Source organism: Nothobranchius furzeri, chromosome 10, assembly GCF_043380555.1.
Source record: "Nothobranchius furzeri strain GRZ-AD chromosome 10, NfurGRZ-RIMD1, whole genome shotgun sequence".
Classification (NCBI taxonomy): domain Eukaryota; kingdom Metazoa; phylum Chordata; class Actinopteri; order Cyprinodontiformes; family Nothobranchiidae; genus Nothobranchius; species Nothobranchius furzeri.
Genome location: NC_091750.1, coordinates 40,720,911 through 40,745,373, shown reverse-complemented (window position 1 = coordinate 40,745,373; position 24,463 = coordinate 40,720,911). Strand labels below are relative to the sequence as shown.

General features: G+C 43.1%; 1 protein-coding gene across 6 annotated transcripts in view; it reads right to left on the bottom strand.

Moving 5' to 3' along the window:
- robo3 (roundabout, axon guidance receptor, homolog 3 (Drosophila)) overlaps positions 1–24,463 on the bottom strand; it is an 85,325-nt gene that overhangs the window by 17,259 nt on the left and 43,603 nt on the right. For 5 of the 6 annotated variants that reach the window (XM_054730425.2, XM_054730424.2, XM_070555647.1 and 2 more), the window contains exons 5-11: positions 22,828–22,966; positions 21,685–21,812; positions 18,655–18,779; positions 15,840–16,011; positions 14,865–15,073; positions 8,756–8,837; positions 3,256–3,424 (exon numbers count right to left, since the gene is read on the bottom strand). In XM_054730425.2, coding sequence (XP_054586400.1) covers positions 3,256–3,424; positions 8,756–8,837; positions 14,865–15,073; positions 15,840–16,011; positions 18,655–18,779; positions 21,685–21,812; positions 22,828–22,966 — 1,024 coding nt within the window. Of the gene's footprint in view, positions 1–3,255; positions 3,425–8,755; positions 8,838–14,864; positions 15,074–15,839; positions 16,012–18,654; positions 18,780–21,684; positions 21,813–22,827; positions 22,981–24,463 lie in introns of all 6 variants that reach the window. The other variant, XM_054730426.1, reaches the window with a different exon arrangement.

Sequence of the window (24,463 nt, the reverse complement as noted above, 5' to 3'; positions counted from 1 at the left end):
ATACTGTACATAGGTGACCACACTGCTTCAGCTTTTACCTAACAGATGAACTCATCAACACGTCCAACATCCAGCTGTGTTGATTCACTCTTAGCCAGCTTTAACTTCAAAACACTTGAAGTCCTTGACGCCATCGCACCTGAAAAGGTTAAACTCATTTCAGGCAAACAGAAAGCTCCTTGGAGGTTTACAAAATCTGTTACTAATCAAAAACGAGAATGCAAAAAAGCAGAGCGCCGATTCAGGAAAAGTAATCTACCAGATCACAATCAGACCTTCAAAATGCAGCTGTGTACTTATAACACGGAGATAAAACAGGAGAGACAAGCATTTTCCTATAAAGTCATCAATGATGATATTAACAATTCCCATGTTCTGTGTGCTACTGTTGAGAGGCTAACTAATCTCCCAGCACAGTTAGCCCCGGACTTCATATCTCATACCAGATGTGATGAGTTTGCATCGTTCTTCAATAAAATAATCACAAACATTAGATTGGCCATTCATTCCTCTACATCAACTAACACAAGCAGACCACTGACACAGCCACACAGCAACAACCTGGCCAGAATGCCAACTTTAACCCTGATTAGTACTAAAACACTGAATGACACAGTAAAGACCCTAAATTCCTCTACTTGCTGTCTGGACAGCCTGCCTACAAACTTCTTTAAAACTGTTTTTAGCTGCCTGAAAGCTGATGTACTGGAAACTGTTAACTGCTCTTTAACATCAGGTATTATTCCTAAACCACTGAAAACTGCTGCTGTGAAACCCTTCTAAAGAAGAGGAAACTAGATCCCTCAGTGTTGAACAACTACCGACCCATCTCTAATCTCCCTCTGATGGAAACATCATTGAAAAGGAGGTAATGATCCAAATTAACAACTATTTAGAGTCAAATAACATTATGGACGGTCTTCAGTCAGGCTTTAGACAGCACCGCAGCACAGAGACTGCACTGACCAAGGTATTAAACCACATTCGTCTCAACACTGATTCAGGTAAAGCATCTGTCCTGATGATGCTTTTGATACTGTGGACCATAACATCCTTCTGGACAGACTCACAAACTGGGTGGGACTATCAGGCACAGTGCTTGGCTGGTTCCAATCCTATCTCAAAGACAGGCGCTATGTTGTCTCTATTAGGGACTACCAATCAAAGCGGATCACCATGACATGTGGGGTCCCCTAAGGGCTCAAATCTAGGACCGCTACTCTTTAATCTCTATATTCTCCCCCTGGGTCAGGTCAAACTTAATAAAGACATCGCCTATCATAGCTATGCTGATGACACCCAGATCTACCTAGCCCTATCACCTAGTGACTGTCGTCCACTGGACTCACTCTGTCAGTGCCTAGAACAGCGCTGTGCAGAGACCTTTGAAGGGGCGGGTGAACAAAGTAAAAAAAGGGGCACATATAGAGCAAAGTTTTTAAACAGATTCACGATCTAACAAGTTAAAAATTTTCAGATAAGGAGACCCTTGGTTTCAAACAACATAATGTAAACTAGGTATGTCATTAATTAAGGTAACGTTATTTCATAAGCAATTGTTTTAGTTTTTAAAGCTGACTTATGTTACAACCATATTTTTGCCCCTGACCTGAATCCAAGTTGTTTGATTTTTGATTATCTTCCAATACTGAGTCCTGTTTTAATGCAATGCATTAAAAAAGAAGAAAAAAAAATGGAAAAAGTCCCATAGTCATCATCACTTACTGGTGATCTCATTGGAGGGGAGTGGTGAGATGCAGCAATGGCTGTGCTTGGGAACTATTTGGTGGTTTTACCCCCAATCCAACCCCTTAAAGCTGAGTGTCAAGCAGGGAGGCCTTAGGACCCATTTTTAAAGTCTTTGGTATGACCTGACTGAGACAAACCAGTGTCTGGTTTGTATTTAGTATTTATGTTTATCAAAGGCTGTAAAACTGCAGCTTAAATGAAAAAAAAATAAACAGATTTGAATTTTTTACATTTATTATTAAATAGGAACCTGAAAAGGACTTGGTCAAAGTATTTCAAATGAACAGTTTAAACTCTGAACAACAGTCAGAAAACTGTGTGACCCCTGCCTCATCAGTTTTTCTGACTGCAGCCCTGTCTGTGACCACAGGTAGGTCTGTGCTCTGGTTCAGAGAAAGGCATGAAGTAAAATAAATATTAGGTAACATAAAATAACTCTCACATATCACTATGGAAACTTCTACCAGCATTACAATTATTGATAAGCCAGATAAAAAGTAATAATAAAAGGTGAAATCTAAACATTTCATGACAAAAAGTCTACTAACTGCACGGATATAAAATTATATTTTCAGCTAAATAAATATTTATTGTACGTATAAATAATGCTGGAATGAAGCTGAATCTTACATTTAGCAAATAGCTGAGTGTTCAAATAAAAACAAGTTTGACAGTAATCAGTCCCTCATGTCACCAGAAACTTCGGGGACACCTGATTAAGGTGGATTTTCTGTGTGACATCTACATAACTTTATAAAAGCTGCTGATGCAGATGATCGGTGATCTCCTCCGTGAGGTTCTCCGCTCTCCCGTCGTGGTTCGGTCCGTTTCCTGTGATGCTGAAAAGCTGTTTCCCTCTAATAGCGATTTTTGGAATATCATGAATTACATCGTCTAATACCTCGTTGGAAAGCTAGTTTTATGTGCTTTTAGAAACCGTTGGAATTATTTTGATTCGTCCATTCAGAAGATATCATGCGGAGAAACTGTTGTGTCCTCTTTTCTGTTTCAGACATGCTGACTCTGCCATCTTAAAGAGGACATGAACTCGTTATTTCAATAGTAGCTGAATAATAGAAGACTACAGCATGGTGCAATGGCTGTAGGAGGCAGTGAGACAGAGTGATTTTAATTTGGATTTGACAGAAAGTGCTGGAAGCACAAGTGGATCTTGGATCTTTGCTGGTAAGATGGCTTTTAAAAGTGGTGGAGACAAAAATGTTAATAGCTGGTGATGGGGACATCCCATCATTCTGAGCTAAAATGACTCATATCCACACGACCTTACCTCTAAAACCTTAAGTGTTCCTTCTGCTGGGTTCTTGTTCCTTCTGCTGGGTTCTACGTATGTGTTCTACTTTCATCGGTTGGACTAAGTTGTAGTCAGCACTGAACTGTTCAGTTGACAGCTGAAGTTAGTTTCTGAGCATTAGAAGTCCTCTTGACTTCAGAACAAAAACTCAGGTGTGACTTTGGAGGTATGAAGCTTTGTTCTTTGTGACTCACCTGAAGGCCTCAATGATGTAGGAGGTGACAGCAGCTCCTCCTTCATGAGCATTGGGTTGCCACGTTAGAGAAATGCTGTTCTTTGACACATCTGTGACGATGGGTTTGTGTGGAGGACCTGGCAGCTGAAAGGGCTCTGTGGCCTGAGCCACAGATGGGTCTATGCTGTCTGCATGAAGAAGAACAAACACCAGAGAATATTGTGTCTTATGGCCTGTTGTGCTTTACTGTGGCTCTAGTGTAGATGGAACATGCTGACATTCCATATTCATACAGGGAGTGCAGAATTATTAGGCAAATGAGTATTTTGTCCACATCATCCTCTTCATGCATGTTGTCTTACTCCAAGCTGTATAGGCTCGAAAGCCTACTACCAATTAAGCATGTTAGGTGATGTGCATCTCTGTAATGAGAAGGGGTGTGGTCTAATGACATCAACACCCTATATCAGGTGTGCATAATTATTAGGAAACTTCCTTTCCTTTGGTAAAATGGGTCAAAAGTGTCAATCGTCAAGCGTGCAGCTGCCAAGATGCCACTTGCCACCAGTTTGGCCATATTTCAGAGCTGCAACATCACTGGAGTGCCCAAAAGCACAAGGTGTGCAATACTCAGAGACATGGCCAAGGTAAGAAAGGCTGAAAGACGACCACCACTGAACAAGACACACAAGCTGAAACGTCAAGACTGGGCCAAGAAATATCTCAAGACTGATTTTTCTAAGGTTTTATGGACTGTTGAAATGAGAGTGAGTCTTAATGGGCCAGATGGATGGGCCCGTGGCTGGATTGGTAAAGGGCAGAGAGCTCCAGTCCAACTCAAGACGCCAGCAAGGTGGAGGTGGAGAACTGGTTTGGGCTGATATCATCAAAGATGAGTTTGTGGGGCCTTTTCGGGTTGAGGATGGAGTCAAGCTCAACTCCCAGTCCTACTGCCAGTTTCTGGAAGACACTTTCTTCAAGCAGTGGTACAGGAAGAAGTTTGCATCCTTCAAGAAAAACATGATTTTATGCAGGACAATGCTCCATCACACGCGTCCAAGTACTCCACAGTGTGGCTGGCAAGAAAGGGTATAAAAGAAGAAAAATTAATGACATGGCCTCCTTGTTCACCTGATCTGAACCCCATTGAGAACCTGTGGTCCATCATCAAATGTGAGATTTACAAGGAGGTAAAACAGTACACCTCTCTGAACAGTGTCTGGGAGGCTGTGGTTGCTGCTGCACGCAATGTTGATGGTGAACACATCAAAACACTGACAGAATCCATGGATGGCAGGCTTTTGAGTGTCCTTGCAAACAAAGGTGGCTATATTGGTCGCTGATTTGTTTTTGTATTGTTTTTGAATGTCAGAAATGTATATTTGGGAATGTGGAGATGTTATATTGGTTTCACTGGTAAAAATAAATAATTGAAATGTGTATATATTTCTTTTTTGTTAAGTTGCCTCATAATTATGCACAGTAATGGTCACCTGCACACACAGATATCCCCTAAAATAGCTAAAACTAAAAACAAACTAAAAACTACTTCCAAAAACATTCAGCTTTGATATTAATGAGTTGTTTGGGTTCATTGAGAACATGGTTGTTGTTCAAAAATAAAATTATTCCTCAAAAATACAACTTGCCTAATAATTCTGCACTCCCTGTATGAACAAGGCTTCACCACAGCAATTTTACATTTGACCCACTCTTAAAATCTCCATTTAGCATCATAATAGTGAGCAGAGATACATTAACATGTTCCTCAGACCAGGAAAAATACACAATGACTGACAACAGACACTGTGAGCCTTGAGGCAGAAGCCGTATTACAGCTTGGTCCACCATCTGCATGACAAACACTGGTGATTCTTTCTGTCCATGGTAAGTACATGTTCCTTTTCTTCAGATCTTTTAACCAGACATAATAACCATCAGGGCTGAACGATTTTAGGAAAAGATTGAATTGAGATTTTTCTAGCAGAAATTGTTATCTCAGTTCAATTCACCATTTTCTTCAAATAAAGCTACAACGCTAGCCTGCCAAGCCATCCTGTATGTTAAGTGAAAAGATAGTCTAGACTAGGGCTGGACGATGTTTCAATATATCGATCACATGTGGTGCGATAGATAAAAAACACGGGTCGATAAAACTTCGATAAAAAAAGTTTACTGTTCTCATTCTAACCTATCACGTAGCAGCATACTAGACTCACTGCTTACTTCTAACCAATCAAAACCACAGACTCGGGCACACTATGTCACCAGGCCCTCCCCTCTCAAGCCAAAACCGAGAGTGGGGAGGCCAGATGTCTTGGGCTTCCACGATTAGTCGACTCGTTACGAAACCGCCAGCAAATAAGACAGATCTTATTTTATAAACATTTTAAAATCTGGCCTGCTGCGGCACGTTCGGTGTCTGCTTCCTGGCTTTCTGCTCAGCCGCCGCTTTAGCTCCGAGGCGCATGGGCAGTGGTGGCCATCCAGGTCAGCTTTCATCACAGCAGAAAGTGACGAGTCGCAACGTAGCTGAAAGGTTTGGTAGGATTATACAAATTCAAAAGAAAGGCCCGTAGAGAGCAAACTCTGCAAAGTGAAACTCTCCTTTCACAGGAGCACATCAGCGATGCACGAGTATCTTAAGAGGAAGAACAAACAGTCGCCTCCGTAAGTTTACCTCTTGCTGGCTGCTAACACCAACAGAGCTACTTGTATTTACAGGTGCTGGCCAGTAAATTAGAATATCATCAAAAGGTTGAAAATATTTCAGTAATTCCATTCAAAACGTGAAACTTGTACATTATATTCATGCAATGCACACAGACCAATGTATTTCCAATGTTCATTACATTTAAATTTGATATTCATAAGTGACAACTAATGAAAACTCCAAATTTGGTATCTCAAAAAATTAGAATATTCTGAAAAGGCTGAATATAGAAGACACCTGCTGCCACTCTAATCAGCTGATTTACTCAAAACACCTGCAAAGGCCTTTAAAAGGTCCCTCAGTCTTGTTTTGAAGGCACCACAATCATGGGGAAGACTTCTGACTTAACAGCTGTCCAAAAGACAATCATTGACACCTTGCACAAGGAGGGCAAGACACAAAAGGTGATTGCTAAAGAAGCTGGCTGTTCGCAGAGCTCTGTGTCCAAGCACATTAACAGACAGGCGAAGGGACGGAAAAAATGTGGTAGAAAAAAGTGTACAAGCTCTAGGGATAACCGCACCCTGCAGAGAATTGTGACGACAAACCCATTCAAAAATGTGGGGGAGATCCACAAAGAGTGGACTGCAGCTGGAGTCAGCGCTTCAAGAACCACCACGAGGAGACTCATGAAAGACATGGGATTCAGGTGTCGCATTCCGTGTGTCAAGCCACTCTTGAACAAGAAACAGCGCAAGAAGCGTCTCGCCTGGGCCAAGGACAAAAAGGACTGGACTGATGCTGAGTGGTCCAAAGTTATGTTTTCTGATGAAAGCAAGTTCTGCATTTCCTTTGGAAATCAAGGACCCAGAGTCTGGAGGAAGAGCGGAGAAGCACAGAATCCACGTTGCATGAGGTCCAGTGTAAAGTTTCCACCGTCAGTGATGGTGTGGGGTGCCATGTCATCTGCCGGTGTTGGCCCACTCTGTTTCCTGAGGTCCAGGGTCAATGCAGCCGTCTACCAGGAAGTTTTAGAGCACTTCATGCTTCCTGCTGCTGACCAACTTTATGGGGATGCAGACTTCACCTTTCAACAGGACTTGGCACCTGCACACAGTGCCAAAACCACCAGCACCTGGTTCAAGGACCATGGTATCCCTGTCCTTGATTGGCCAGCAAACTCGCCTGACCTTAACCCCATAGAAAATCTATGGGGTATTGTGAAGCGGAGGATGCAATACGCTAGACCCAACAATGCAGAGGAGCTGAAGACGACTATCAGAGCAACCTGGGCTCTCATAACACCTGAGTAGTGCCACAGACTGATCGAGTCCATGCCACGCCGCATTACTGCAGTTATTGAGGCAAAAGGAGCCCCGACTAAGTATTGAGTGCTATACATGCACATTCTTTTCATGTTCATTCTTTTCAGTTGGCCAACATTAGAGAAACAAACATTTTTTCATTGGCCTTTAGAATATTCTAATTTTCTGAGATACCAGATTTGATGTTTTCATTGGTTGTCACCTATAAATATCAAAATTAAACGTAATAAACATTGGAAATACATTGGTCTGTGTGCATTGCATGAATATAATGTACAAGTTTCACGTTTTGAATGGAATTACTGAAATATTTTCAACCTTTTGATGATATTCTAATTTACTGGCCAGCACCTGTATAGCTGTAGCAACACCAGTAGTGGTGGTGATGTTAATACTTCTAGAACACGTTTGTATGTCACGTATTTTTGCTCTAATTACAAACGCTAATGATTTATTTCATCACGCTACGTTAGACTTAATAAAAGTGCTCCTCTTCAAGCTAACGTCCTGACCGAGGGCTTTGTGAGCCTGTTGACGGATGACCGAAAAAGGGCACTTTTCTCTCCCTCACTCACTCACCTACAGTCTCTCTCTCTCTCCCTCACTCACCCACAGTCTCTCTCTCTCTCTCTCTCTCTCTCTCTCTCTCTCTCTCTCTCTCTCTCTCTCTTTATCACTCACCTACAGATTCTCTCTCTCCCTCACTCACATACAGTCTCTCTCTCTCTCTCTCTCTCTCTCTCTCTCTCTCTCTCTCTCTCTCTCTCTCTCTCTCTCTCCCTCACCTACAGTGTCTCTCCCTCTCTCTCTCTCTCTCTCTCTCTCTCTCTCTCTCTCTCTCTCTCTCTCTCTCTCTCTCTCTCTCTCTCTCTCTCTCTCTCGCTCTCTCTTCCTCACCCACCTATGGTCTCTCTCTGGAGTTTGGCTCGGCCCTGGACGGTACACGCCATGGCTGTTGCTGCCGCCGTAACATGGAGAGAAACTCCAGATGTAAAAAAGTTGACACAACAGATCTTGGGTCAGTCAGAACCGCTAAAAAACGCAGCTTTCATGGTCACGTGATCGTGCTGTTGGAAATCAAAATTTCCAAAATTCAAGCGAGACTCTAGCGGGAGTAAGGTCCTAAATCCAAAAACAACAGATGGTTCAGCCCTAATAGCAATTATAGCAAATCCATGTGAACAGTATCAGTGATCTGTACCTACTGTATTCACTGTGTTTTAGTAGCAGCTGTGGGACCAAACACCAACCAAGTCAACATGTTCATGGAGACAAATGTTCTGAAATCTCACTTGCTATCCTAAAAGCCTTCTGCTATATTAAAGAGGGACCTACGGGCTCTGCTTCACTGAAGGATCAAACAGGAAGTTGGAGTATTCCTAAAGTCTATACATTTATCACATTTGTACAATTTTTTTATCCTGTGAGAAGGACCACCAACAAAAACTTCCCCTTCCCACTATTTTGAAGAATAAAAGACGGCTAAAGGTAAAAATGTGGTGTCTCAGCTTCATAACCACAAAGGTCCCATGTCATCAGACCTTTGACCGTCAGCACGCCACTCCAGCTCGTCTCCCCACTGGAGCTGGAGGCCAGGCAGGTGTAGACTCCAGAATCTGTTTCCTGGAAACATTAAAAAGGAGCTTTATTAACCAACCAAACGCTCCGACAGTCGTCACAGCTGAGCACGAATTACAGACAGATGCTGATCGATGCAACAACGTCTGCATCAGTGAAAAGGTACTCATCGCTGAGCAGTGAAGGGGGGGGATGCTTTCATGACCACCAGATGATGACTGGTAAAGTTACAGTCAGGGAAAACTGAAACCTAACCCCCTAACAAACAAAAGGTCGCTCCAAAATTTCACTGCTAGTTTTTTAACAGAGAGAAACAGAATAACCCAAAAATCCAGTAAAAGCACCAGTTCCAGCAAGATTGTACTTAGACCCCTTAAATCAGCTGCTGGGCCTAGCCTCGTCCACATCAAATGCAGACCGGTACCGTACGGTTTCAGCATAGACCAATGCGCCCAATCAGAGCCTTCACAATGGCTGCGGTCAGATCCAGGTGTAGAGCTAAGGAACATTTCTGCGTGGAGTCTATTTGTTCCAGATGTTGCATGTGGGTCTTCGTGAAGTTAAAGAAATGACATGAGCCAGACAGGAAGTGAGATGTGTGGTTTATTTCATAATTAAACCCACGTGTAACGGCTGGCCGCCTTCAGCGTCTGTACCACGGACAGCGTTACAGTTTTCTTATGGCCGATCAGCACCAGGGACAGCTCCTCCTCCCTGCATCTCCTGTTACAATTCTTAACTATTTTGATGATTTCATTTTAATGTGTCAGTATTAAAAATAAAGAGTGTGCATTATTATATGTATTTGTACTGTCAGCGTCACTATTTGATTTGGATATTTTAGAGGCAAGTTGCAGTCCGATGTTGACAAAATAGTCATTAAAGGTATTAACAATAGTGTTCATGTTTGTTGTTTTTTCACTGTCATTAATTATTTAATCTTGAAAAACAGCATTGTTAAAATCCTTATTAATTACTTGATTTAGCACAGTCCATAGTCCATTCATATATTTTAATTTCTCTCAATCAGATTTCTGTAGTAATTTATTTTACACTGTTTTATTATATTTATTAGTTTATTTTTATATTTTTTTATATTTAGTTTTCGATTCGAATGTTCTCTTCCTCATACGTTTTTTATACAAAGTATTTTTGGTTACACTTTCATTTAGGGAACACAAATTAACCATTAATTAGCTGCCAATTATTATGCATATTAGTGGACTACTAAGTCTGAACTAGTAATTATTAAGAATTTATTAACTGCTTATTACTAATGCTGTAATTCTAACATTAACAGGCCATAAATTAAGAGTTTTATCATAATAAGCCATTCATAATGGTTTCTTAACTGAAAGTAAACGTTTGTTACTGATTAACGCACATACTGATTCGCTCAAATCAATATGTGGCTTTTAAAGAATTCAGGGGGAATAGTTGTTCTGCATTAATAACCAAAAATATTATGTTCTAGTATTATGTAAATAAACACCAAACTCCACATGTTAATAGAGCCTCAACATCAATCAATTAACCACTTAAAGGCACGAATATGTTCCCCATTCTAAAGTCAGAGCTAATTAGTATGTGCGTTTATCAGCAACAAATCATTTACTTTCAGTTAACAAACCATTATGAATGGCTTATTATGATAAAACTCTTAATTTATGGCCTGTTAATGTTAGAATTATGGCATTAGTAATAAGCAGTTAATAAATGCTTAATAATGACTAGTTCAGACTTAGTAGTCCAGTAATATGCATATTAATTAGCAGCTAATTAGCGGTTAATTTGTGTTCCCTAAAGTGTTACCGTATTTTTCTTTTTGCATGCTTTCAATAACCCTTTTGTCATCCATGGACTAAATCCTTTTGCATGTGTACATGTACATGTTTTAACTGGGCAATGTTTGTCATACAGTTCTTTAAATATGTCAACAAAATTTTCATACGCTTCATTTACATTATTTTCTCCAAGAACATTGCTCCCGTTTTGTTCCGAAAGGCATTTGTTAAGAGCGCTTACTGAAAGTTCAGATCTCAGTCTGATTTTCTTTCTTCTGTATCGCTTCTATTTTCCGTGTTTGTGCTGTATTCTAGAGATATAAAAATTGGCAAGTGGTTACTGATATCATTAATAAGTAGTCAACTTGATATCCTGGTATTCATAACGTTTATAAAAATATTATCAATTAAAGTAGAGCAGTATGCAATGATCCTGGTGGGACCAGTAAGCACTGGGAATAATGAAAGACTGTACATGGTATTTATGAATGTTTCTGTAGGTCTGTGTAATTTTGATTTTAATAGATCCGAATTAAAAGTCCCCACAAATAAATATTTCTTTGTTATTGACTTCAAACTGAGACTTGGCTCTATTCTATTCTAGTAAGCAGTTCCTCTTCCTGCTAAACTTGCTGATTTTATACATCCCTCTGACATCTTCATGCGAACCCCAGCTTCACACACCCCACCATCACAGCTGTAACACCATGCTGCATCATGTTTGCTGGCTTTAGTGCTATTATTAGCCACAGTCTGATAGATCGTGTTTCCGATAAGGGATGACTAAAGCTGGAATTACGCTCATGGGGTTAGACGCCAAACCACTGTGTGGATGTAAGGGAAGGAGGACCATATCAAATCTAGATGTTTCCTCTGAAGGATCTTCCTAAAGTATATCAGCACTTTTTCCTGTGTAAGAGGTGAGAACACAGATTTAGGGCCTTACTGCCACAAGATTCTCTCTTGAATTTTTAAAAGGCAGTACAAAAGCATTAAAAATGTGATGAGTCTTTCATTTATACTGATTCCCTTTTCTTCAGGCTTTAGGTCTGGGGCTGACTGCATGTTCGGACTGAGTCACCATTATTTAAGAGTGGACGTCATTATAACAGTCCTATTAAAAGTCTGAGCTTGAGTTAAGCTGGAGCTTTCATTTTCCACGCCTGACTCCTACATATCAGGAAGGGCGCTCCAGCGAAGATCCTCTTGGCACTCCGGCAGATGGAGCAGGTGTGATTAATGCTTCTGTTTTCCCAGATGAATGCTGGGTAATATTTTTGTGGGGAGAGGAGCCAACAGCTGAACTGGCAGTGAAATGGCACACATAAGGGGGGAGGGTTGGGGGCCTCAGCTCTGGGAGGACAAGTAGGGCCTGGTAAGTGGCAGCATGTCCATGGCATAAGTCCAGAAGAACTGGTTCCTACTTTCTATGCCTTAATAAGTACATGTTCTGTTCACATATATTAAATGTATTAAGCACCTGACCAAACCAATCAGAGGGAGTAGACTTGTGACCATCATTCGTCATCATACGCATCTCTACTGCCCTCTGGTGGACAATCCAGGTATAGTGCATGTTTGGGTTTAATGTCACGGTTTGGTTCATTTTGTAGTCAGGTTGGAATTTTACAGCCTAACTTTTATGTTGCAAAGACAGACGCACAAAGCCTTCCAGGTTCAAACCCAGAAACAATGTAAACATGTTCAGCCTGCTTTTATTTACTCATCAGAAGACTTTGAACCATTTTGTTCCTCCATGGAGACCACCTGCACCTCCACCACCCTGGTCCTTGTGAAGCGGGTCATCTGTAATGCTGACAGATGAATGACTCAGCTCTAACGGGGGGCGGGGCTATGGATAACAGGAAGCCAAACGCACACTGCCAGAGTGCTGCAGCCTGTGGTAACCTCCAGCCCCGAGTTCTCAGCCTAAGAAACTCCCGTCTCCTCAGTGACCAGCTGCTTGTATCCCTGGTTCCTGCATTTAAGGCTCACTGTTCTGAATCTCACCCTCCTGGACATCATCTGCGTTGGCTCCCAAGTGTCTTTTTATCATCATCATCATCATTCTGCTCTCAGCCATCTCCTGCTGCAAAACCCTTCGTGGACCTCTCTTAACTCTTCACCCTTCTCCCCAGCCACTTGGAGAACCCACTCAGTAAGCTGTACCTCATTATTCACCACCTTTCCTCCAACACCTGCTTACCTGCTCTTCCTCTTTCAGGGTCACACCTCTGATGTCTGGAACTAGCGTTCCATCATTTACCAACTAAATGTGTTAAACTATCCTGGTGTCCTGAGTTTGTCTGCATGTGGGCCAAGCGATTACCCCAAAACCATGACAAGTACAATTTCTTTCTAAGTTTCCCCAGTTCTACCTCAATATCTGTCACAATACAGTTTTCAGTACAAAGAGGGAAACTCAATGAACTTAACTTGTAGTAAATTCCTACAAAATGATGTATAAATATATATCTACCGTACGGACTTGAATGTGGTTTTTAACATTTTAGCATTATTTTCACAGATAAAACCTTGCGCTATATTCCGGTCATTACGGTAAGTACATTTTTATCACACATAGAATCACAAAGCGCTTCACATAGATAAATACAAAATAAAACCGAATCATAAAGTCATGATCTTAAAACAGAAACAAATAAACAAAAGAAAAAGTCCTAAAATTGTAAAATACCATCAAACAAATGAAAGATGATTACAAATTTGAGTTAAAAAGAAACTAAAAGATTTATGTAAAAGCAGCTTTAAAGAGCAAGTCACCCCCCTACCAGAGTATTACTCCACTTCCTCTTCCTGTTTGAAAAATGCAACAAATGCTGTTGCCTAGCAGACAGAGAGGGCAGAGCCACTAACAAACACACACACAGGTTCACAGCAGCATTGTGACATCATAATGTACTAGCCAATGCCATTGTGTACCTCTTAGCCAATAGCGATGGCAGATTTGAATTCAAATGCAGTGCAGAGTTTTTACCTGAAGACGGCGCAATGCTGACAGTTTTAGGTAGAATATCTAATTATAACTAAGATGCACTGAAGTGCCACATTGAGTACACGTGTTTACAGCACGGTTCAACCACACACACACACACACACACACACACACACACACACACACACACACACACACACACACACACACACACACGCACACACACACACACACACACACACACAAACACAAACACACACACAGTGCTGTAGGCTGCTCCAGCAGGTCCCGGGGGGTAACCAGTACTAAACGGACCATCTGTCCCTCTCAAAGCCTGAGGAACCTGACTAATTGTCCTGATTTAGCTTCAGTGACGGCTGGTTCATCTTCCTCCTACGATTCTCTTCAGAGCAAAGCCGCTTTCATGGCTGCAGGTCCAGGTTGGTGAGAAAAATCCGTCAGAAATGAAACGTGCTCTCATAATCCTTGTTTTGGTAACTGCCACACACACACACACACACACACACACACACACACACACACACACCTCTACACACAAGTTCTACCTTTGTTCTTTTGTCTCAACCTGTCACACAATGAATGATCCCCTCCAACCATAGTCTGAGGAGCCGCCAGCCCAGTGTGACCGCTGCAGAGAGCCCCAGCATTGCCAAGCCACTGCCTCACCATAAGAATGAATCCCAACATAACGTAGTCACCTGCTACTCATCCATCCATGCACCCTCATGTATTCATCATTTCATTACAGGACTCAGTGATCGTTAATCACTGAGAAACACAATCAATGACCTAGAGAGCCTGTCTGAGGCCGGCAGAAGCTCAGTGGCCTCAGGTGCTGATGTGGGTAGAATGGATGTAATTAACATTGAGTCAGATGGTGTTAATGGGCTTGTGGGCTCATTGTCATGGTGATCACACCTGACCATCTTCTGCCTTCCTCCTCCAGCCATGCAGCCGTTCAGACTTCTAAAAGCTGCTTGCTCAGAGGGAATGTATTATTAGTGAATGTTTCTGGATTGTACCAATGGTGGAGCTAGGTGACTGGCAGCAGGGGCTTAGGGTTAGGGTTCCTGCTCTTTTCTAACAGTCTGGGTTCACTTGATTTTCTCATTTCAGCAGTAGGACCATGAGGAGAAGTCTGAAATTACCTGTGAAACAGTCCCGTACAAGTCAACTGGGACTAAAGGTTGGATGTGGTTGGTTGGGTGGTTAAACCGGGCTTTGCTTCAGAACCTCGGCCTTCTGCCACTCAGCTTTGTGCCGGGTGATTAGGGTTAGGGTAGGTAACCTGGGGGGGCAGGTAGTGACTCTCACCTGGAGGCTGGTGATTTGTAAGGTGCCATTTTCCAAAAAGCTGGTCCGACCAGTTTTCCCCAGGATCCTCTGGCCATCCTTCTCCCACTGAATGCTGGGAGTGGGAGTTCCGATGATGTGGCAGTGGAAATGGGCCGTAGCACCAGAGGCGAGCGTGTAATTGGCTGGGCCCTGGCGGATGATGGGTGGAACCCTGTCCAAGGGGACTTCTGGTGTAGAGAGCAGGGAAATAACATAACTTAAACAAATGTATTATAAAAATGGGTTTGTTGTGTAAAGGATGCTAATATAAACTCAACCCAAGTAAGAAACAATTAAAACACTTAAAGCTGTCCAGATGAGGTACAAACAGAAGTCCAGTGGTGCTGATCCATTCTTGGTGTTTGACTCATTGTCCTGCTGCAGGACCCATGACCCATAAAGCTTTCTGACTCACAGCTGGCTGTTGACGGTTGGGAGGTTTCATTGGACCCTGAGCAGATTCAAGACTCCCTGTCCAGAGGAAGCCTCCAGACAGAGCCAAGCTTCCTTCACGTTCTGCGGCATGGCCGGTGTTCTTACAGCTTATGGGATCTTCCACAAACTTCCAGGGTTGCCTATCTGTCCAATGGACATCATCAAGCAGCTTTGCAGTACATCGACATGCAATCGTCCAATGTGGCTGAATGAAACTCTTCCATAATTCCTCCACTGGGATGGACAAACAGACAGTGTGTGTTCCTGTTCTGAGCTCCAGTTATTTATGTAGCAATGCAATCATCTGGTTTTCCAGCAGTGGAAGACTTCCTGCCAGGTCTACTGCTCTCAGGGTTAACCCTAACCCTCTCCTGACTGATCTGGGGTCCAGTGGGTTAGCTGACCTCTAACAAAACGGAATCTCTTCAAACGATGGCAATGGCAAAGCAGGAAACGGTCTGTCTCATAATCCAGACACAAAAGAATCAGCCAGATGAAGTGTCTGGCATATGCACTCACCACTCTCCACCTCCAGCCGGGCTTTGGTCAGGATGCTGCCGGCCACACTGATAGCTTGGCAGATGTAGAAACCCGAGTCTTCCACCTGCACATCGCTGATGGTGAGCTCCCCGCTCAGTGACACGGAAGAACGGCTAGACTTCAAAGGCTCCTGGATGGGGAACAGCAAGACCTACACCAGCAAACACAAAAAAGCAAATGAGAGGTTCATTCTTACCAATGTACATTACATGTACTAATAACAAAAACACCGTTTTTTATTCAAACTGGTCATACTTAAACGTTCAGTTGACTTTAATAAGTGGCAGATCTGTTGCTTTATTTATGCCGATGTTTTATAAACATTACCAAGGGCATGGCGATAAGGAAAAAACGTCTGATTGAATTATTATTTTTCATATGAGTTGATATCGAAATACAGATGGGGACAAAATCGTCGGTGCTCTTCAGTAAATAAAAGAAAAACCCACAATAGTCACAGAAATACCTTTAATCTGACAAAACTAATAAAGGGTTTCCCCCAGCGCTTTATAAGCCTGGCGGCCTGCCAGGCTAAGCATCATGCCCCGCCCCCCTACCTGACCCTACCGTGTCCGCTGGCACGAAAAGCGCAACGAAACCAGAGCTCTCCACCAGGGGATACTGGTGAGAAACAGCAGTGGAAAGTGAGCATACCCCCCCACCCCCCGACCCCCACCCACTCACGTAGAGGAGCGCTGCGGGACGGAGCGCGCAAACAAATCACTGCAATCAAACAATCCCTGTAGCAGAGAGTCTTCTGCACCGCTCAGCAGGTATTTTGGCCCATTCCTCATGAGCAAACTGCTCCAGTTGTCTCAGGTTTTCCAGGCGGCATGTTTCAGCTCCTTCCAAAGATGCTTAATAGACCCTTTTACTGTTTGTAAACAATATGACGTCAGCGAGAATGCGCGTGCAGCTTGGCAACAGAGAATGGCGTTGTGTCTGGCTTTATCAAGCTACGCTGCGGGGTTATCACTGGCAAATCTTGAATGTTATATTATTAAACTCACTTTAACGAATGGCAACAGACTCCCAGATCCCTGTGGCATTATGGGCGGAAGATGTAGGTGCAAGGCCAGATATCCAGTGGCCCGATATATATACGTTTTTAGTGGAGAGGCCCAGTAAGTACACATGTGAGAAGCAACGGGCATACACATCGTTAGATGCATACAACTATGTTGTCTGTGGCCACGTACAGAAAGTAAAATATCACGACATAGACTCTGAGTTTTGCGTCTTGAAGGCAGAAGTCTTCCTAGCCAAAGACAAGGACACAAGACTGCTATGTACGAGGCTTGGGTCATAGTAAACAAACCAGAGAACTACGTCTTCACAGCCAACTGTACCTGCATGGCAGGATGAGTATAGCATAGGTTTCTTTTTTTAGCGTGCTCAGACTCGAGGAGTCCAATGACACCTCTCCTGTAAATAGACTGCTTAAAAGCAAACCAGCAAACGCAACTTACTTTATTTAATAGAACACACGTTAACCAGCTTTCTGGTGTAATGGTAGTACATAATTACCTTACCTGATATAAAATGGGTGCTACAAACTCGAGCATTTCGGATTGTGTTTTCAGTCCAGTTTTCATCAGCCCTTTTGATGGCCTGCAGCCACTGATGCCTCCGATTTTGTTGAAATGGATGTGCTCCCTTCGGAATTCTGTAAAGTTTCAGTCCACTGCTTGAAGAGAAGCGATTCTGGCATCCATACACGCAACAACCCGACATTTTTATGTGCTCAGAACTTCAACACAAAGGGTTTAAAATGCTGTTTTAGTATCGAGTGTGAATGAGGAAGCCTTCACTCTCGTTGCCAGGCTGCGCGCGCAACTTTTGATGACGTAGGTAGTAAAAGGTCTATAGGATTGATGTCAGGGCTCATAGAAGGCCACTTTAGAATAGTTCAATGTCTTCCTCTTAGCCATCCTTGGGTGTCTTTAGCTGTGTGTTTTGGGTCATTGTCTTGTTGTGAGACCCATGACCTGCCTCTGAGACCAAGCTCTCCAACACATTTCTCTCTGTACCCTGCACAGATTCAAGACACCCTGTGGCAGATGCAGCAAAGCAGCCCAGAACATGACAGAGCGTCCTCCGTGTTTCACAGTAGGGACAGTGTTCTTTCCTTGATAGGCTTCCTTTTTCGATCTATGAACATAGAGCTGATGTGCCATCTTTGCCTCATCTGTCCAGAGGACATTCTCCCAGAAGCTTTGTGTCTTGTCAGCATGTAGTTTGACATACTCCAATCTGGCTTTTCTATGATTTGTTTTCAGCAATGGTGTACTCCTTGGTCATCTCCCATGTAGTCCACCTTGGCTCAAACTTATAATCGGGCATAACCTGCATAACAACTCATCAGACATGGTAGGCTACCTCTGACCAGCTGAAGCAGATTCAGACGAATATGGCCGGCAATATCCAGCTTGCTGAGACGACTTTGTGGCCAGCCGGGTCACCGAGAAGCCTCGTCACACGGGTACCGGAACTCTGTTCTGGTGCTGGATGGGTTAATCTTCATTTGATAACTTATTAAACACCCCTAAACTATTTTTATAAACCCAAACACATTCTTTCTAAAACATTTGAGTAGCCTTTTTATAATGTATATATATATATGTATATAGATATATAGATATATAGATATATATAGATATATAGATATAGATATATGGACAGAATGTTACCAGGGTTGTCGAACTTGAACTTACGACTCAAGATGGGATTTTGCAGATGTTTGAAATGGGGTGAGACCAGTGTCACCACTACCACATCTGGCCTGTTTTCTTACCTGGCTGCCTTCTTTTTGCCAGAAGACGGCTGGTGGAGGGTTTCCCTTGGTGCTGCAGAGGAAGGTTACGGTGCCACCTGGAGCTGTTATCTGGTCTCGTGGCCGCACCAAAATCTGAGGAGGCACTGCGACAAAGAGAACCACAGATTGGTTACTCCAAGCATGTCAGATTGTGCACAGGAAGTGATGCAGGTTGCATAGATCCTCACGAGATCCAAGATCCAAATCATGATCCATCACGAGGTGCTTCACAAGATCTAAATATCATTTTTTAAATCATTTAGAAAACAGAAATATATAAATTATTAGAAAAAACATAGTAAGAAAAGAATGGGGAAAAGGGAACATTTTAAATAAAAAGAGAATGAATAAGAAAAGGTAGTACGGGATCATGGGAAAGACAGGATTGGTAGAAAAAGCAGCATGAAGAGAAGATAGATGATAAATCTGTAGCAATGTTCACCTCAAAAGAACGTTTCCGCCACAGGCGCAAAAATGCGTTTATATAAAGAGCAGACGAATAGCCAGTGATAATTAAGAGTTGCTCCATGGAAAATTAATCAGCTGGTATAGAGCCAGACACACAGAACGGTAGAAGCCCAATGTGCTAATGCGCCTCCAGAGTCCTATCACCCCCCAAGGTGCTTTACAACACAAAGGACCCGATCTAATGTTAGTCAGCCAAGCAAATGGCCTACCTGTGTGTGTGTGTGTGTGTGTGTGTGTGTGTGTGTGTGTGTGTGTGTGTGTGTGTGTGTGTGTGTGTGTGTGTGTGTAGGTGTAGGTGTGTGTTAAATTGGGTGATGTTTTTTCTTCTTGGGAGGGACTCTGCTGGGGGGTACCAAAAAGATCGATCCTTGGTCCTCTTTTGTTTGCCATTTATTTGCTTCCTCCGTGGTAAATCTTTCGTAAACACGGTCTAGCGTTCCATCTCTATGCTGACGATTGCCAGATTTACTCACCAGTGAGTGTGTTTACATGCAGCCAGTAACTCTTTTAAAACCTGAATATTCACAGTAACCCGGTTCCGCAGGTCCTTGTAAACACAGCCAAAAACCCGGATATGCTCATAACCGGGTTTTTAAAAACCCTAACTACACCTGGGGTAACACTTTTCTAACCCGAATGTTTGGTCGTGTAAACGCATATCGGGATATCCCCATCAAAGCGTGTGTTCTGCGCATGCTCTGTTCGCAAGGAATCTTGGTCTTTTGAGTAGCGAGATGTCTTGTATGCGCCAGAACACCGGAAGTAAACAACAAGTTGGGAGCAACATGGCGAGTCACAGCACAGCACCACACTTTTGGAGTGACGAGGAAACTAAAGCGCAAACAAACGTGGTCGCTATCTCTTCCGAACTGGGAAACATGTTGTTGTTTTCATGGATACCGGAACAAGAAGAACCGGAAATGATGCATATTGTGTCTGGAAGTAGTCCATATGTCCTGACGCTACCCCAACATCCGCATTTAAATCGAGTTATGCAAGTTAGAGGTAACTCTTTCTATTTATGCTTGTAAACGGGTTATTCTGATCAACTCAGAAACCCGAATACCGACCTTAACCTGATCATAACCCGGATATTGGCTGCATGTAAACGTAGTCATAAGCCCCCTTCAGACAGGCCATGAAAAGCGGAAATGTTCCGGACTCTGTCCGTAAGACCTTTGTGTCTGAATACAAACATCCGGATAACGTTTTCCGGAATTTAACCGGACGAAGCCCCTAGTAACAGGTCCAGACTTGTTACGGACAGGGTGGCTGCTTCAGACTGGTGAGGTAGAGTTCCGGACAAGGGGGAGGGGGAGGAGGATGGGACCGGGGGACGCTGTGCGCACCTAGATAGCTCGCTGCTGTAGCATGCGGCGAACCACGGCAGCTCGCCTCCGATGGTACCGCCTAGATGCGCGACGGAGCGCTTCACACTGCTTCAGTGATTCTTTTAACCATTGAGCTTCATCATCCAGGTCTCTTATGCGTCTTCGTGTGCGCAGAATTATGCTTAAGCGCCTCGTGATTTTTATCTTGAGAGGCACTATAGAAATGATATTTTCTTCTTCTTCTTTTTTTTTAACATAAGTCCGATTCTTGGGCCTCTTTCTCCATACTCAAAACCAGTTGTGACCAGTTTGGGGGTGAAAATTGATGCTGGACTTAAATTTGATGCACACATCAACTCTGTGATCCGGTCCAGTTTCTTTCACCTGAGACACATTGCAAAAATCAAGCCCATGCTGTCAAGAGCCCACCTGGAGCGGGTACTCCATGCTTTTGTAATTTCTAGGCTTGATTACTGCAACTTTCTATATGCAGGGTTGTGTCAGTCATCACTGCGCCACCTACAGGTTGTGCAGAACAGTGCAGCCAGGTTCCTGACTGGGACCAGGAAACGGGACCACATCAGTCCGGTTCTGGCCTCCCTGCAATGGCTTTCGGTTTGCTATCGTTCACACTTCAGACTCCTCGTCTTTGTTTTTAATTTCTTCCAGGGTGGTGCTCCACCCTATCTAGCCACACTCCTAAACAGACATTCCCCATCACGCACTCTGCGCTCCTCTGACCAAGGCCTGCTCGCTGTCCCTCGTTCTAGGTGTCGTACTCGCGGGGACCAGGCTTTCTCAGTCCTAGCACCGTCACTCTGGAACCAGTTGCCACCCCCAGTTAAGGTGTCCCCATCTCTGCCAGTCTTTGCGTCGCCTAAAAACCCACCTCCTCTGGTTGGCGTTTCCTGAACGTGTTTGAATTTGGCCCTCTTTTATGTTGATTTTATTTCCCTGTTTTCATTGGTCTCTTTATCCCTTGTTTTACCCATTTGTCTTCTACTTTAATGTTTTACTTGTTTTGCACTATTTGAATTGCTTTTATTATCGATTTATTCATCATGTTTCACATGTCTCATGTACCGTGTTCAGCGCCATGGGCTTCCCGACAGGGTCGCGGAAGGCGCTTTATAAATAAAGCTTTGATTGATTGATTGATTGATTGATTGTGTGTGTGTGTGTGTGTGTGTGTGTGTGTAGCCTGTCTCACCGTGCACCTGCAGCGTTGCGGAGGCCTCAGCTTTTCCCACGCTGTTCTCAGACACACAGGTGTACGTGCCCTCGTCCTCTGTCTTCACCTGGCTCAGACGCAGGCTGTTGTCACTTCGGATCTCAGATCTGAACAGAACCATTCATAATAAAATAAATAATCAAAACATCATTTTTAAAAGCAGTGGGATGCACTGCTGCTTAAGGGTACAGAATGACAAATAAACAGAAGAAATACAAAGTCCCTTACAGTGAACTTGACCTTTGTGTAGGATCTGGACTGGGGGTGCATGACTTAATTTTTTTTAAAGTCAACAGTCAAGTAATGAAAATCGAGTCGACTTTGACTAGTCGTTGATGACATCACACACCTGAAGCGGGTTGGTTCACTGGAGTCTTTGACAATTAAAATTGTGCCCACATTTTCTAAGTTAAACATCTCTTTTAACAACGGTAGTTTCTGCATGTTGCTTCAGCCCTCTCCCCCTCCCCTGCAACACGTTCTCACACCCAAAGCGTCGAAAAATGACGCGTGTGACCAAGCGTCAAAATATGACGATCCGGGGTGCCCCATCGCGTCAGGAGAGAAAGCACTGTCCCAGAGCGTCGGTATCCGACGTCTGCAGTGAGACGGACATTTGACCGACTTTTGAACTACTTAACCTTCCTCTCACCCCATTCTAACCTTTACCAGCGTGCGCATGCAAAGCTTATTTGAAAATTACTGAGTTAAGGTTAGGATGGGGGTGAGGGGAAGGTTAAATCGCTAGACGTTCGAGGAATAATGTCCGAGTCCCTGTGTGTCCCTGCGCGTCCTCTCCCGACGCGCTGGGCCACCCCAGATCGTCATATTTGACGCTTGGTCACACGCGTCATTTTTCGGCGCTTTGGGTGTGAGAATGTGTTGCCCCCTGCGCAGCGGCCGCAAACTCACTGATGCGCCTGCAGCCTCTCAGAGTTCCTGCTGCTCTAAACATTAAAATAATTATTTCATTTTCTGTTCCTCACTTCTGATTACCTTCAACGGTGTCTGTTTGTTGCAACCACTAGTTACAAAATCTAACTTGTTTTTATTTGACTATTTTTCTGTCCTGTATCTGTTTATTATCTTCCTGCATTTTGAGCAGAAACACTCTCTTGGTACCTGCCCGGTGGGAACTCTCCCTCCTCCCTCTTCCAGTGGACAGTTGGAGTCGGATCTCCGTAAGCCTCACAGAAGAACTCCACCATATCTTCTATCAACACCACCTGGTTCACTGGCTGTTTGGTGAAGACAGGCCTCTCTGAAATAAAGCCACTGGAATTTTAGTCAGAAAAAGCTGCAGCTATATACATTATTTACATGTGCAATATGTAACACGTTAATGCAAACATGTTTTCACTTTGGGTCTGTTATGAAGGTAGGATGCACATTACTGAATCAGTTCATTGTATAAGCCATAGCTTACCGTAAAGGGAAAGTTCACAGATCAGACATGAGGTTACTCTACACAGCAGATACCAGAACTGGTAGTCCCACTAACTGGATGACCATCAGCACGGCCATGTCCTCGGTGCATGTGACATTTACTGATAACAGACGCAACAGATTTCCCCCGACCTTCCACTGGATTTGTATTCACTGCATGAAGTCCATATTGGGAGCTAACAGCTGCAGTTATATTAGCTGAAGCACCCAGATCATGATGTAGTAATCTGAATACATCCTGCATGTAAATGCATTAATCTGCTTACGAACTGGTTCTAATGGAGCAGAAGCACCCAGATAATGCTGTAGTAATCAGATTACATCCTGCATGTAAACGTGTTAGTCTGTTTACGAACTGGTTCTAATGGAGCTGAAGCACCCATATAATACTGTAGTAATCTGATTAGATCCTGCAAGTAAACGCGTTAGTCTGTTTACGAACTGGTTCTAATGGAGCTGAAGCACTCAGATAATACTGAAGTTATCTGATTACATTCTTCAGATCAACGCGTTAAGTCTGATTATGAACTGGTTCTAATGGAGCGGAAGCACTCAATACAATGCTGGAGTAATCTGATTACATCCTGCCTATAAACGCAGTAGTCTGTTTATGAACTGGTTCTAATGGAGCTGAAGCACTCACATAATGTAGTAGTAATCTGATTACATCCTGCATGTAAACATGTTAGTCTGTTTATGAACTGGTTCTAATGGAGCTGAAGCACCCATATAATACTGTAGTACTCTGATTAGATCCTGCATGTAAACGCATTAGTCTGTTTACGAACTGGTTCTAATGGCGCTGAAGCACCATGATCATGCTGTAGTAATCTGATTACATCCTGCATATAAACGCATTAGTCTGTTTATGAACTGGTTCTAATGGAGCAGAAGCACTCACATAATGTAGTACTAATCTGATTAGATCCTGCATGTAAACGCGTTATTCTGTTAATGATCCGGTTCTAATGGAGCTGAAGCACCCAGATAAAACTGTAGTAATCTGACTACATCTTGAATGTAAATGCATTAATCTGTTTAAGAACTGGTTCTAATGGAGCTGAAACACCCAGATAATGCTGTAGTAATCAGATTACATCCTGCATGTAAACGCGTTAGTCTGTTTACAAACTGGTTCTAATGGAGCTGAAGCACCCATATAATACTGTAGTAATCTGATTAGATCCTGCATGTAACCGCGTTAGTCTGTTTACGAACTGGTTCTAATGGAGCTGAAGCACCCAGATAATACTGCAGTATTCTGATTACATTCTGCATGTAAACACGTTAGTCTGTTTACGAACTGGTTCTA